This window comes from Apus apus, chromosome 2, assembly GCF_020740795.1.
Source record: "Apus apus isolate bApuApu2 chromosome 2, bApuApu2.pri.cur, whole genome shotgun sequence".
NCBI classification, from domain to species: domain Eukaryota; kingdom Metazoa; phylum Chordata; class Aves; order Apodiformes; family Apodidae; genus Apus; species Apus apus.
In genome coordinates this window covers 138215779-138232931 of record NC_067283.1, presented here as the reverse complement: position 1 = coordinate 138232931, position 17153 = coordinate 138215779, and the positions used below count along the sequence as shown (strand labels likewise).

At 36.3% G+C, this 17153-nt stretch overlaps 1 protein-coding gene across 1 annotated transcript in view; it reads left to right on the top strand.

The window, feature by feature from the left end:
• The window catches only part of ANGPT1 (angiopoietin 1), a 159032-nt gene that overhangs the window by 117462 nt on the left and 24417 nt on the right, over nt 1-17153 (top strand). Inside the window, exon 7 of the mRNA XM_051612373.1 lies at nt 1782-1948. Coding sequence (XP_051468333.1) covers nt 1782-1948 — 167 coding nt within the window. The remainder of the gene's footprint in view (nt 1-1781; nt 1949-17153) is intronic.

Sequence of the window (17153 nt, the reverse complement as noted above, 5' to 3'; positions counted from 1 at the left end):
TACTTTCAGTGTTTCCATCTCACATTCGACTGGCTGAAAAGTCATATAAGGAAGACCCATTGCTTCCCAATGCGTCTCACAGATACATTTCCCATTACCTAAGTTTCTAGTCTCAAGGAAGTCTCTTAACTTTACCTGCTTTAAAAAAATATGTGCTTTCTGGAAATGTTCACACTTATTCTTGAAAATACACTTATTCAATCAACAGCAGATCATGTGGTTTAATTAATTATATGAAAATGAGACGAAATGTTTCCTGTTATATACCATGATGGGGAGTGCAGAAAGAATGTAATTTCTGATAATGAATGATGAAAGAAAATATTTGTGATTGGATACAGTCTAATCTATTCTTTCTTGCTTGCTTGCTTGCTTGCTTGCTTCTTTCCTATATCTGGCAGTCTCAGCTGTGAAAATGAATTTTTGTGACAGGCAAGAAAATAATCCAATCTTTCATTTAATTTGATCAGGAAGTTTTCACAACATCTTCTGAGACACTCCCAGCACATCACTATAAAACAAATCAGGAGATTTCCAGTTCCTGTTTTCTGGTTCCTAGATTAAGAAATATGTCTAAGCATAGTCATGTTGAAATAGTTCTGCACAAGTAAATATGATGGTTTAAAATTAGTTTTATTGTTTAAAGGGAATAAAAATGAAGCTAAGAGTTCTCAGGTATGAACGTATAGTTTTTAACAAAAAATAATTTTAATGTATGTTCAATGAAATTAATTAAACAAAACCTTAAATTTAATTTAGTAAAATAATCACTAAAATTTAATCAACTTTAAAACCTGGAAGATGCACAAAGAAATAGATATAGGAATAAATTCTGAAAACTGCTTATACCTTTTCTTTTATTATTTTTCCAAGATTGTGTAGTTTGCTTAGCTGGAGATAAGCTCACCTTAGTATATGAAATGTGAAGAGAGTTATATGCTTTAAATATTCTACTGCTGTTAATTTTTTATTTTTCATTCTTAGAAAATGAAGTAACAGTACCCTCTCCTGTGCTTTGAATACTTTAAAGGAACACACCTACCTCCTTAGGTTAAAGATTTTAAAGCATCAAAACATATATAGATATTATATTTCATCTCAGCAGAGTGAGAAAAAAAATAGTGTTGTAGTTGCCAAAGTCTGAGCCATTGAGTTTTAGTGGATGAAGAATGAAATAAATAAATGTTGCAACTGAGAATCACTCACAGACCTGTGAGTCCAGCAGGTCATATAGAATCATATATATAGAGAAGAACTAAAGACCTCCCTCCTTCAGTTGTGGCAGACACTCAATAGCAAGGGAATGTTCCATTCTTCTTTAGACATTAAAACATGAGCTATCATGCACAGCTAACTTGAATTCACTGTATAATCTATGCTAATTTAAGCTACTTTTAACGTTTTATAGTGTATAGCAGAATTCTGGTTTAACTTCATTTTCTTAATAATAACTAGGAGTAACACTATATCCATTGTGTAATAGAATATGACTATGTCCAGTAAAATGTATAAATATAGTGTCATACTGTTAATATCTTGTAACTGTGAAGTGATTTTCAACTGATAATCTCAAATGCCTTTTCAAATATCAGTTCAGCTGCAGGACACTCCTACATGGTACGTATTAGTAGACTCATTTTAGCGGTAGTCAAAATGAAGCACAGAAAGCTATGACCACTAATTAGAATGTATAGGTGAAATATAATTATGGTTTTATTATTGTATAAAGATTTTACCAGTTACAGTAATTACAACTAGATATTTTGCCAACTTTTTTCTAGGGTTTTGGTAGCCCATCAGGTGAACATTGGCTGGGAAATGAATTTATCTTTGCAATAACAAGTCAGAGGCAATATTCTCTAAGAATTGAATTAATGGACTGGGAAGGAAACCAGGCATATTCACAGTATGACAGATTTCACATAGGAAATGAAAAGCAGAATTACAGGTAAGAATCTATTGAAATTCTTTTGACTCTGCTGAGTGATAAATACTGTTAATTATTCACTTGTTAAATATGAGAAAAGACAATAATATGATACTGATTTTCCTCAAAAATTAATAAAGAGTGTAAAAATAAAATAGAAATCTGATTTCTCAGTGATTGAAGATTAGCGTAAAGCTATCATATCTGATAACAAGGGATGGTCTCTTAATTAATCATACTGGCTTGCAGAACTTCTGAAAAATTTTATAAACTTTGGCATATCCTGAGACCATCAGAACTCGAAAGTGATTGAACACAAAAATTATATGCATTCTTCATTACAACCAGAAGGATTTCTGCTTCAGAAGCATAAAGCTGAAATAGTGGTCATGGGAAGAAAGACCAAAAATGCTGTTAAAATACTTGGTGTTTCCAAATGAAGAATTCAGTGGCAATGACAAGAAACTACAGAATGCTGGATCTTATTATGAGAAGAGAAAACACAAAACAAAATGTCAAATACTGGATAGCCTTGATTCATCATCATCACCAGCATGCCATTTCTTATAATTTAAAAAAGACATTATATTATGTTTTTCTAATAATATTTTTCTCCTTTTTTTTTAATATAAAAAAGTAGGAAGCTTAGACCTGCTTATTAAAAAAACAAAACAAAACCACGCAAAAAAACCTTGGAGACACAAGTGATATGGATGACCTATGTGGTTTAATTTTGTTTTTTTAGTAATAATTGTTAATTATGCTTGAGAAAGAAAATGAAACACAGAAAAATATCCCAAGTTCTTTATTACGGCACATCTAGTTAGCATAAAACTTAGTGGATAAATAAATGTATTGCAAAACCAAACATTCATATGATAGCATGTGGAACCAGGTTGGTATTCAGATTTTTAAATTAAAGTAACTTGATTCTCAGAAATGCTGATTTCCTGTCTCTTCACTAGGCTTCCAGAGAAATGGAAGTGACAGAAATTTGCTATTTCTGCTGAAAGAACTCTCCCCAGATGGGTCAAAATGTAGTGCCCCATCCTCTGGGGTTTGTGAATACTGCATAGTGTAGAAGGGCAAATGCTACTTTTAGAAGCAGCCTGCATGCCTGCATAAAGCCAGGACTATCCCATGGCACACAGAGGACAGGTCTGTCCTCCATAGTCTCTAGCAATGCCATGCCAGCACTGGCCATGGCATGCTGTTTCCCCAGAGTCAGGAAGGTGGAACACCCATTATGAGGCACCCTTAGGTGAAGAGTAAATACAAGTAAAGGAAATTTCTCAAAATGGAGGTTAGAAGTACTTATACAAAAAATATACCTAGCATTGTAATAGTAGATAATGTGGGGCCTTAAATATTAGTAGAGGAAGATATTTAAAAATTTAAGGGAAAGATGGGAGAAATTTTGTGAAGTGAGAAAAATGTCAGAGTTGCACATAGCTCTTGAAATTATGATGAAAATCAGAGATTAAGTCAGGAATATTACTTAGAGGATGAATTAAGGTGGCTGAAATTGCTAAAAACACCTCTTGTTTTCTCACATTTATTCTGTACTGAACAGGGAAAAAATATATTGTTGAGAAACCAGAAGGGTGTTGAATGTACCTCATATTAAAGCTTGTTTAAAGGAGGATTTCTTTCCAGGACTTATCTGTGGTCATTCATGGAGAAATAACAATATAATTTCTTGTTTTGTTTCAAAATGCTAGACTATTTGTAGGAAGACAGTAGAGCGATCTGGAAATGCCTAAAGAATTTCTGCCTATTGTATGTCCATGTATTATGCCCAGAGTAGAAGAAGAGGCAAGGAGTTTTGGGGAAGGTCTGCACTGTTGTCTCTCCAACAGTCTGGGAACTCTGGGGGCTGTGGCCTGAAACCACCTCAGGTTCTAACTACCAGTTGGGACCAGGGCATGGGATTAAGAAATTATGTACAATTGTGTACGTATATTTAAGTGATTGCCCCTTTCCTGGCACACTTTTAGCCTGATCCAAGCAGCACTTTCCCGGGCAATTCATGAACACCACTGTGGGTTCCTGTGGAGCAGGGACTTCTTCCAATAAACACTGTGAGCGTATCCATGTTAGTTTGTTGGGGAAGAAAGTTTAGCCATACAGACATGAATAGTGATGTTTCTCTACCTTTGAAGACCAAAGAGCAAGCCCTAGCCCAAGATTTAAACTGTATTCAAATTTTGATACGTCCTTTGCCATTTGTAATAAACTTTGCCTCAATTAAAGAGCCTTTAAGACTTGGGTGCAGGATTTGCTTCTCTGCCTTGACTGATAACACAGACATTTGGAGATTTCTTAAACAGATTATATTTAATACGTTGCCAAACAGCAGAGTAGACCTGGAAAATAATTCTGAATTAGTCTAGGTCTCCATGATCTCTACAGGAACAGGGAAATATTTAGGAAAGTAAACGAACTTTCATTAGAAGAAGTTTTGGCTACGTAAACCATGTTTTCTGAACAAGGAAACATTTGTGAAAACTGATACATTGTAAAAACTGAACAAGAAAAACAAGAGATGTATTTCAAAAGTGTAGAAATAAAATCAGAAAGGGCATACAGGCCTCAAAAAATATAATATTGAGTAACAAGGATGAATTCTGCTATCCATGTTCAAGTCACTTTTTCACAAAGTTGGAAGGGATTTAACTTGAGACTGATGACCGTAGTTTTGGTTCCTGTTTTACTCCACAGTCCAATTAAAGGTCAAAATGAGCTCTACTCATGCTGTCTGTGTGGCCTCCTTACTGAAGTTCCTCTGTCTAGGGAACAGGGAATCAGTTTTGTTCATGTTATTCTGGAATAAACAGAGAGGAAAATACAAAGAGGTAAAAAGGCTCTGTCTCTGTTGGCCTTTTGGGTTTCAGATGATGATGATGATGATTACTATCACTGTTATTATTCTTATAACTCAAATTATGTTTACTCAAAATTATCTGACTAGTTGAAGAAAATAACTGATTAACACAGTGACAGTTCTGAAAATAATGAAGTGTAGAGCACATGCAAATCTAAATTGTTTTTCATGCTTGACAAACACACTAGTGCCTAGTCCAGACAGATATATGTCCAAAAGACATTTTGCAAACCAAAATTATGTTGGACACTTTTAGAAATAATTGCAAGAATGCATCCTATGACATAAAACTCTTTAGTCTGCTTGCCAGAATCACTATCTGTGACAGAAGAAACTCCAGAATGCAGGCCAAATAAAAGCCTGATTATTGAATCCTAAACAGCTGGCCACCCTTCAGAGAATGCTGTTTTCTCTTTATCTCAGGAGCTGTCATTAGGAATTTAAATGATTCCTCTGAAATTGAAAACCACAGTTCCAAGCTCCTGCTCACTGAGCCTTTCCTTTGCAGTTGTCAGGCATTTGCCATTTTTGCTTTCAGTACCTCAAACACAGAACAGCAAACCTTTGCAAAACTTTAGTTACTGTTCATTTGAAATTATTTTGTCAAACAAGCAAGATACTCTCTTGTTTTGGGAGCTGTTAACATTTTCTGCTAATGACCCACATTAACTGCTGCTTCCTCAATACCATTTGCAAAAATAAGTAATTTTAGGCTGGCTGCACTCTACAAGTTCACAAAGAGATAATGACCACTAAAGAGACAATTCTCCAAGCTGGTCTGGGCTGTAGACTGTGGAGATCTGAAATAGTGAAAAAGCATTGAAATGAAAGGAAAAGCTCAAGAAGTGGAATGTGACACTTAAGGTTCCAGGTCACATATTTCAATATAGTAAATAAAAAAAATAATAATCAAACAAGCAAAACTACAACAAAACAAAACCAAACAAAAAAAAAATACCATGAAGTGATAAAACGTGTGAGAAAATATGGAAAATAATTTTCATGCAGTTTTTCAGAAATCCAACCCCAACATTATGCAGTTTGATTCAGTCTGGATAACTCCCAATTGGTGATTTCAGTAGGGTTCTGTTTCTTCTCTGTGCTGTTTGTATTCTCTTTACTACTTTTTATTAGCCTAAAGAATCTATTATTAAAAAGAGTAATGCTGAACACATGTATGTTAAAAATATACTTGATTCTCTTTCAAAATGAGACAGCTCCAAAAGGGTTTCTGGGAATGCAGAATAAAATCTATTTATCCCAGAAGATGACTGCATAGAAGGAAGTTAAGATGAGAATGTGGATACTGAAGCAGTAAATGTATAATGATAAATGATAATCGAAACAGGAAAATCAAGGTTGCACCATATGTAAAATAGCATGAAGTATCTAAGTGATTAATTTCCTTTAGAATATCTGTAGGCTTCTTATCTACACAAAATGATTACACAGAGGGCAGTTGGTAAATATAACAGCTATCTTTACCATTCTCACTATAAGTCTTACACTGTGGCAAGTAAAATTTCCATAGAGTAAGAAGTCAGATCTTGCAAGCCACATTTAGTGAACTGTTTCTTAATATTCAAAGGAATTATTCATAAAACTATAAAAACATAAGTTGAAAGAGAGTCCCAGGAGACACATAGCCTTTCCTCTTATCATGTGCAGACTCCACCTAGCTCCCTCTTGATAGTCTCTTGGCGTTCTTAGGAGCTGTATGCATATGACATGCTGCTGCTCTGGCCTGTGTCCTCAGACCCTCCAGAATTAAACAGGAACAGTGACCATGTGTTGGAGTTTCAGGCACCACACTTGATAATCTGACAGACTAGTTAATGAACGCAGATATACTGATGCTGGGTTTTGGACAGCAGTAAATTCAGTGTACAATCATTTCTGGGTTTGCTACTCATGATACAGGAGTGGCGTTTCCAAACAAGGCATGGGATGGAGAATGAGGGAAATAGAATTTTTAATTGGCTGATCTATTTGAACCTCAGAACCCTTCAAGATGTTCAATATACCCTCACCTCTCTAGGATAATATATTCTACTATTTAGTCATTGTTTTATTTAGAAAAGCTTTCCATTGCCACAATGACTCACTACCTATGGTCCTATCCATGGAGGAATCCCTGGCCAGGATTAAGGTTAAGGAAAAAAAAAGGTTTCTACAGATATGTCAGCAAAAAGAGGAAGATGAGAGAAACTGTGGGCCCACTTTAGAAGGAAACTGCAGAGCTTGCCATGCAGGACATAGAGAAGGCTGAGGTACTCAATGACTACTTTCTCTCAGTCTTCACTGACAAAGGCTCTGGTCACACCATCCGGCTTAGAGAAGGCAATGGCATGGACTGTGAAAAGAAAAATCTCCCTACTGTAGGAGATGAGCCAGTTCATGACCATCTGAAGGACCTAAAGGTGCACAAGTCTATGGGACCTGATAGGATTCAACCATGACTTCTGAAGGAACTGGCCAATGAAGTTGCAAAGCCTCTCTCCATATTTGAAAAGTCTTGGCAGTTTGGAGAAATCCCCACTGACTGAAAAAGGGGAAACATAACTCCTGTTTTCAAGAAGAGAAGAAAGGGAGACCCAGGGAAATAGAGACCAGTCAGTCTCACCTCTGTTTCCAGCAAGATCATGGATCAGATGCTCCTGAAGTCTCTGCTAAGGCATGTAGAAAACAAAGGAGTAATTGGTGACAGCCAACATGGCTTCACAAAGGGCAAATCCTGCCTGTCTAGTTTGGTGGCCTTCTACAATGGAGTCACCACATCAGTGGACAAAGGAAGAGCAACTGATGTTATCTATCTGGACCTGTGCAAAGCCTTTGACACTGTCCCGCACGACATCCTGGTATCAAAACTGAGCAGTATGAATTCGATGGATGGACTACTCATTGAGTAAGGAACTGGCTGGATGATCACAATAAAACTGTGGTGATCAATGGCTCAATGTCCAGATGGAGACTTCTGGTGAGTGGTGTTCCCCAAGGGTCAGTACTTGGCCCGGTGCTATTTAACACCTTTGTCAGTGACACGGACAGAGGCATTAAGTGCACCCTCAGCATGTTTGCTGATGACACAAAAGTGTGTGGTGAGGTCAACATGCTAGAGGGAAGAGATGCCATCCAGAGGGACCTTGACAGGCTTGAGATGTGGGCTTATGTTAAACTGCATGAAGTTCAAAAGGCCAAGTGCAAGGTTCTCGCCCTGGGTTGGGGCAATTCCAAGCACAAATACAGGCTTGGTGGAGAATGGATCAAAAACAGTCCAGAGGAGAATGAGTTATGAGTTTTGGTCAATGAAAAGCCTGACGTGATCCAGCCATGTGCACTTGCAGCCCAGAAAGCCAACTGTGTCCCAGGCTGCATCAAAAGAAGCATAGCCAGCAGGTCAAGGGAGGTGATTGTCCCCCTTTACTTGTCTCTCGTGAGACACCACCTGGAGTACTGTGTCCAGTTCTGGAGCCCCCAACATAAGAAGGATATGGAGCTGTTTGAGTAAATCCAGAGGAGGGCCACAAAGATGTTCTGAGGGCTGGAGCACCACTCCTAAGAAGATAGGCTGAGCGAGCTGGGGCTGTTCGATGTTCAAGGCCTAGTTGGATGGGGCTTTGAGCAACCTGGTCTACTGAGGGGTGTCCCTGCCCATTGCAGCAGGGTTGGAACTAGATGATCCTTAAGGTCCTTTCCGACCTAACCATTCCATGATTCTAGGACTCTATCCAGAGGGAAACCAACAGGGTTTTTCCATGAACTCTGGGAAATTATTTACTTGAGAGTTTAGAAGAGTACTGGTATACAAGCTTTACAAGGTACACACTGCTGGTTGTACAGTAGCCTTGCTTTCTGGGAGGAGAACAACGGCTCCAGTGTGAGTTACTCAGAATATGTCTGATATAACAATGACAAAACCATTTTGGGTATTCATCAATGCAAGTTAGACACCTATTAATTTGTTTGCATTATCAGATCTTTCAAGCCATCTAAATTATTCCTGTATTCAGTCTTCCTTTTCTCTATCCTTTTTGCTTATCTGGTTATTTTTCAATTGTTTTCTCCTGATTGATATATTTCCTTCACCAGAACTGCATAACTCTTCCCCATTTTAATGTACCTGCTGAATCCACCTTCCAGGGGTTTCTTATAGGCTATGGATAAGAAACCTTCAATAATTAAGTTTGATTATGCTCTTATGTTTCTAGAAACTTGTATTTCCTCTGGTATTTAAACAATGTATCTGGAGAGAAGCTTGTTTTCCAATATGTACCACTACAGCTATCACTATGGGACATAGTGGGCATGACATTATCTCCTCCTCCAGGCTCTTAGATTTGTTTTTTAAGAAAAGGAAAATATATTAGTAAGAACGAAAGCATCTTATTTTCCCATAAAGCTTATCTACAATAAAATAAACACATCCGTTCAAACTACTGATTGTGTGTGGCAAGGGAAAAAATAAAAAAATTAAAAAAGGACCAAACCACAAAAAAAAACTTTATAACATTTGACTAGACTTAAACATTATCCTGGATTAAATGAAATTAAGTGCTTATTCACAGATCAGACATGGTTTCCTACAGGTAGGTGAGATAAAGATTTCCAGTGCTAACATTAAAGCTGTTGGGCCCTAGGAAGAGACTGCAGGATCCTAGCTGAGGCAACTTGATTCTCTGTGCGTGCCTGGAGAGAGATAAGCTCCTTAGACAGAAGCCAAATCGGGCAACATACAGACCAGAGAGCTGCCTAGAGTTAACCTTTGGGAAATGAAAATAGCAAGGCATCCATTAATGTCCACTGACAGTTCACAGCCCACAACAGCCTGAAGGTAGGAGACAAAGTCCTGTGTTACACAGGAAAGAAACAAAAGACTCTGGGTTAATGCATTCATTTGCCAGGGGGGATACAGACCATAGTTATTGCTTCCCAAGAGGAAGCAGAAATCCAGCCTCATTAATGAAGCTCTGATATTGTGCAGGGAAGAATTCATTGCTCAGTGAATGAGTAGGTACTGGGTCATTTTGCAATGAGGTGGGAGAGAGAATGCTAAGATTATGCTCCTTGCTCCAAGGATTATGTCTCATATTGAATTAATTAGGATTTTATTAAATGATCCAAATGTTATGAGGCTGTGAAGGCTATCCCTGAACTCTGAGAACTTTAGAAACAATTCTGCTAGAAGTCCTCTTGTGCTCCCTCTAAGGTTCAGTGAATCTTGAACAATTTTTTCAAGTGGGACACATGTTGCTGGTTATGGCACCTTTGTGAGGGAAGCTTTGTGGTTTCAAACCTTCCTCTTGCTAAGTCAGTGGAAACCACAACTCCTACATGGTGGGTAACCCCTCAGATCAGTAAGTGGAAAAGTGGAGAGTAACAATCGCTGGTAGCTCAACTACTTAGTACCAGGTAAGAATATCCACAGAAGAAAATGTTAGTAGTCTTGTATGAGAACAATACCATGCAAAGCAAGAAAAATACAATTAGATCTCCACTGAGGGCTACTGCACAGGCACATAAATCCATAAGAACTCTATAATTCACATAAGTATTGGCATAAAAAAGGTATCTATTGAGATTCAGTAGTGATTTTGTTATATATTGTAGCTCAGTGGAGAATTCACCAGCTATTCCCCAGCTATCAGGGACAGACAGGGCATGACAGGGCAGCTAAGAGAAAGCTGCACAGGCTTTTATAAAGTAATGGCCATTTTTTGGTTCTGCAATGTAAAATGAATACTCTCATCTTGTTGATACTATCTTTATGAGTAACCTATATTTGTAATTTTCTTGCACAATATTGCTCTCTTTTAAGCCTCTGTTGCTTTATGCCACCTTTACATATTTGTATGTAAAGGAAATCAAACTAGTATTTTAATAAAGTTTATACAATCCTGGTGTGAATGGACCTCACTGTCCCCAAGGTAGAGTTCCCACTTTTGCCAGTAACAACACCAAGAAGAGCTACGTTTCTTTCATTTACTTCTGTCAAACCATTTACAAAGAGCTTTAACCTACTGATGTTTTTATTAGTGTTGAATTTAGTATAGACACCAGTAACAGTTTCTCCATCTCTGAGCTTTGACATGAAACAGTTCCTGAATAAAAGAACCTTGTGAAGCCAAAACACTTCTGCACATTTGCCACACATGAGGAATTTTTTAATATCAAAATTATTATTTGTAGGATGTCCAGACATCTCCAAGATCAGATGGCATTTTAATTCAGGATATCCATCACAGGGACCTAAGTGATGTGATATTTGGCTCCATTTCTGAAAAAAAAAAACACCTTAATAACATAATAACTAATTTTAAATGTTTCAATAATTTTCTGAATGAGCAGTGGAGTATTCTTGTCACTTTTTCACTGTTTACATTTTTTTAATTCTAGAATTACAACCTAATGAATCTGTAAGTTTAAGGATTCAAACAGTAAAGGACTGTGAGATTTTAAAGTAAAACACAGAATGAGAAAAAATTATCGCAGTAAAATTCAGAGTTACAAAATAACTCAGTTCTAGAATAGTTTCTTTAACACAGATTCCATTACCATCACATTCTCCCCACTATTATCTGTGAATGTTGTGAAGTACATTTTTAGGATCCAAATTCAAGTCCATCTCAAAATATTTAACCTGGACATGATTCTTACTATAACCTTGTTCAAAACTGAAGAAATCAACATTTCCAAATGTCAGTCCAGAAAAAGCTGAAATGTGGATACAAAGAATGAGATATGTCTCTCAGGTCAATTAGAAAAATTGTATTATTCCTGTGGATGACTAAGATCTCAATCACAGTGAACTTGACCACTAAGTTCAAAATATTATAATGAGTTTATTTATTAGTGACAATATTTTCAGATAAAAGTCCACAATTTTCATCATTAGCCAAAAATTCAAAGTTAATTCTCCACAATGCAGAAGCAAAGAATAATGGGACCCTGGGGCCCCCTCTGTACAGTTTCTCACAAGGAGGTGTGCATTGTCAGTGCTCACATAGCTGTTGACTCTCTACCCACTCTCTGAGCTAAACAGAAGCCTGGTAGACCTGTTAATGTGGCATCAAGCCCAAGCTAGTATATCCTGCCCTTGAGTAGGCTCAGTGTGGTGCTTATTGCGACAGTACAGCTTCCAGCAAGGATGGAGTGTGGGCAGAATGAGCTCATGTCTACTCAAAGACCTGACAGAGAAAGCTTTCATCTGTCTGCAAAAAAACAGGCAGAAACTCTCAGAGTGACCCTATTTAATCTAGTATGTTCGTTGTTAAAGTCTCTGAAGTCTGTCACCAACTGCCCAGCCAACCAAATCCAGGGTTGTTGCTTTTTTAACACTTTTATCACTAACAGCAAGAGTTTTTAAAGCCTGGTTCTGACAACATTTTCTGTACTGATTCACTAAATTTTCAGGATAATACCAGCACAGTGGTGTGGCATTTTCTGTGAGTTCACTACTTTCCTGAGTCAAAAAATCAAGAAAACCTGTAAGACTCGGAGAGAATATGGAAAAAGGATCATCCCAGATTTTCCCAGAGTCATTCATTGCTTCAATTTTTGTTCTTGTTTTGTTCTTATGTTGTTGGGTTTTTTTCCCCTATCAAATGAAACTACTTGATTTTGCTGTGTCTCTCTCCAATGCAATGGTAATAAAAGTGATATTATTCATTATTTGCAGCAGTGCAACAGTTGAGTTAGAACACAAAGCAGATGTACACACCACGTCTAAAGAGCTATTAATTTACATAAACCTACAAAGAGATAACAGCTTTGAATATCAGAACACAGAAGTATTGTGGCATCTGATACAATATACTTTTTTTTGGTTGCTCTGCAAAGTTTAAATAAACCTTCCTCGTTATCATGGAAGAAGGAGGTACTCAATAATGATGGAAGCCTAATGAGAAAAAGACAAATGAGTGCCTGGAGGCATGTAGAGTCTAGTCTCCAGTCTTCTTTTTCACCAGATATTAGAAGCTGACTTGTTTTCAATTTTAAATCAGTGCTGGAATAGCTCACCACATTTGACCCAAGTGCATGTGCACAGTCTGTGTTCTATTTTATTTTATTTAGCATTATAATTCAGTTGCACTGAAGTCAAACCTCTTTGTGCCGGTCTCAATGCCATGTGAACCAAATAAGTAATTACTGTGAATCACAGCTCTTATAAGGTCTTGACCTGGGTTTTTAGGGGGGAAAAGGCATATAAGACATTCTGATCCCTCTTAGCCTGGTCAGTGTGGCACCAGCAAATAACTTGGATCATAAATGGGTGACAGTCAGTGAACCTTTCACTCATATATGACTGTTTATCAGCCACAAATGACGCCAAGGGAGTTGAAATATGTTTTAACAGTCTGTTTATGTTTTTCTACAGAGGTCTTAGTGCCACATAACTCATTTTGGCGTTTTTTACACTTAAATTTGCATTAAGAAAACCAAGCAAACAGTGAAGCCAATATTTATTTTTCAAATAACTATAAACATTTCACAGAAATTCTCTATGCATCAGTTACCTTTTCCTAGATACTTGGCCTTATAACGAAAACCTAAGCTTTGTATGACAATCGAGATAAAGGGCAGAGGGTGAGCATAGCATGTTGTACAATACAGCCACTAACAAGTGAAGAGATCAAGGCAGAACTGTTGGATATAGTTCAGACTGGAGACGGGCCATGCTTGAGCATATAAGTATTTTTGGTTTACATCCTATTTTTAATATCATAAAACTTAAATTAAAAAACCTGTTGCATTACTAGTGTGAATGATACTATATGATAAGAGAAGACTTTGTTTTCACTGACTTTTTCTCTTTCCTTTCCTCTTATTTTTAACTTTCTTTTTTTTAAAGTGTACTTAGGCCCTCATTCAGCAATGCACTTAGTATGTGCTTAAAATAACAATGAAAAAAAATTGCCTAAGTACTTTGCAGAGGCAGAGCCACCAGATTATGTTGTTATTAATACTACCTTATATTGTTTCTCTGTTTGGAAATTATTGTATTTCCTGTCATCTCCAGAAAGTGATTCTTCAACACCGTTTACTGTTTGCTGATGTCATGAGTCTGAGTACACAGCTACCAGATTAAGTCCATTAATCTAGTTAGTAGAAATTAATAAATTGTGAACTCATGTATTCATCAGGACTAAACAGATTCAAACATAGTAAATGAATGGAAATCCTGATTAACATTTTACTTTGAAAATAATAATGTCTCAAAACATCCCCCATTTTCCTCTGGGATTCACCCAATGGGAATCACACATCTCTTGACACAAAGCCTATCATAAATCTTGAAAATCACACAGAATGTAAAATATTTATTTGAATGTGTCACTCATTATTTTATTTATTTAAATCGTAGACTGTTGGCAGCTGCAAACTGCCACACTATAGCAATGCTGTAGTATGATTTGAGAGGGTCATGAGGTCATTAACAATGGGAAAAAAAAAAAAAAATTCTGCAAATGCCCAAAGGAGCACAATTGCAAAAGAAGATTGCACTACTAGCACAGAATGAAGTATAAAAAATAAAACAAAAAGTAGGAAAAATAAATTGCGGACTATTTCCACTTCACCTCCTTACATTCAATCACTTCACAAGGAGAAATAAAAAACACATAGGTATTTTTAAGATACTTTACAGAGTTTCAATTAAATATTGTACTGGTGGAAACATGGGTAAAAGGTTAATCAATGTAGTTGTAATGTCCAATTCAGTATTTAAAAGTTTCTTAATGGGGACTACAAGGTACACCTCATTCAACATTGAACTTGAGAAAAACAGGTAAAGTTCAGTACTCATATTTCAAGTCATGCATTCTGTGAGCTAGTGTGCCTCTCGTGTTTTAGCCAACAGTCTCGGCCATTACACGTAACTTCAAGCAGTACAAGTCTGTGTGAATCAGGCATGATTCTTGAACAAAATGACATCATTTTACTTTCAATGTGAAAAAAGTGTAAATGTTTTCACAAAAATAATCACAAGAGATGTCTCCTTATAGGAAGTACTTCAGCCTCAGTTACATTTCTGGAACAGTTTATTTTAAGGATATTTTCCCATTTTCTTTAAGGCAAATCTTTGGAATCACAGAATCCCAAAATTGTCATGGTTGAAAAGGACTTCTGAGATCACCAAGTCCAACCATCAACGCAAAAAATGCTCATAACAAACACAACCATACACACTCCACCAGAAAACACCCAGGAACAAAACCAAACTCAAAACAAAATAAAACCAAAGCCCTACAACCTCTGCCACTAGAGCATGCCCTGAAGTGCCACATCTACACATTTCTTGCATATCTCTGAGAATATCTCCCTCTATAGAGCCTTCCTACCCTGAAGCAGATCAAGACTTCCACCCAATTTGGTGCTGTCTGTAAACCTACTGAGGAAATACTCAATCCCCTCACCCAGATCATTTCTAAAAATATTGAACAGGACAGGCCTCAAATCTGAATCTGAGGATGTTGTCTCAGAGCTTTGCTCTTATTTTTCTGCTTCTTTCTTATCTGAATCTTACCACTTGCTCTCCTAGCAAACTGGATAGTTTGTGATACATATGCTACTCTTGATTTGTTTCTCCTGCAAAGCAGGCCTGCTTAAGGGGTAGTTATCTCATTGCCTGATTTGTGACCTGAGATTTTAGCATGACCATGGACCTTTAGAGAAAGAGTCTAATATTAAGGAAGGGTCTAATATAAATTAAAATATCACATGAAGTTCTGCTCTGAAGGTAGTCAAAATCCTTGAGATAGTAACTTTTTCCAGGTAGACTGCAGTTGTCTGCTAAGCTGTACAAATAGTTAATTGAACCTTCACAATTAAGGAAACAGTAAGAGTCCAGTATCCAGGTAAAATGAAAAGCTAACTCAATTTAGAAAGTTACTTACGATGTTTGTTTATTAAAAATAACAATACATATATAATATATGGAACATCAATATTTCCTATTCAGTCAGATAGATTTCTAAAGAGAAAAACCTTGCATATGAACAAGCCTCTGAGTTGTAATATACAGAATGGTTTGTTATTCCATTGCACTGAAAATAGTGACAATATGTAACTGCTGAGTGCACAGATAATACTTTTTTTTTTTTTTTTTTTTTCTGAAAATGTTATGGTTTCAGGACGTCTAAACTCTGTTTTGTAAAAGGGTATTTATAAATTAATAGCATGCATCCTTAAATGGGTTTTACTGATATCCTACCTTCAGGCAAATATTGGGGGGGAAAAAAAAGGAAAACACTATGAATTATATTTGCTCTTGCATCATTGAAAATGAAAAAGAAATTACAGATTTTAACAGCATCTTCACAGATTTCTTCTTTGAATCATAAAAAATAGCATACAACAAAGCAAACATCTAATTAGCATAATTCAACAATAGAGTTGGACTTGTGGTACTTAACTTTCTTATAGCACAATAAAACTAATTTCAGCCATAACTCGAGCACATTCTATCAAAAAAACAAAACAAAACAACAACAAAAAAAACAAAAACAAAAACCCCACAACAAACAAACCAAAAACCCTAAACCAAATCTCTAACACTCCCATCAAACCACATTATGTAATGTTTAAGCACATTAATTTCCAAGCAACAGCATACCCCAGTAAGAATTATATAAACTTTTAACATAGGTTTATCTGTGATATTTGTAACTTTTATGGTTACTTATGATTAATTACTTTCAATTAAGTAAACTGTGTGATAAATATTTTACTGTGGCCTGTAAATAATATTTTTCAATGACACTGTGGGGTAACAAGATGCTATTATCTCTACAGCAGTCATCAGAGTAAAAGTTAGCACTAGCAACATGATCATACATGAAGTTTTCCATTTCTATTTTATCTAAAACAGTTAATTAGGATAATGTACAACCTATATGGATGACAGTGGATAATTAATGTCACCAAAAGTACAACTAAAGCACAGATGTATGAAATCCACTGTTATACTATATCTGCATGGATTTCATTAAACCATATTTATGAGACTTTTGGAATTTCATGCATATTTTGAAAGAGTTATTAATTTTAATTTTTACTGGAGTTGTGTGGGTCTCTTTTACAGATTTTGAAATAGTATTCATTAATTAATAGATAAATAAAATTTCAATCCAAAGTTCACTGAACTTCCCCACTAGCTTCAATGGCTGTAAAACAGATCTTTAAATAAAAATACACAAGCATCACAAGATTCAGCAATTCAGTAAAGATAAGCAGTAGAAGGTCTGATTACTTACATAAACCTTAGAAACTAAAAATATGAGTTTCTCTGGAAGGTCCCTGCATTTCTGTGCAGAAAAATCCCTTGAGAATCAATTTTGGCTTTTC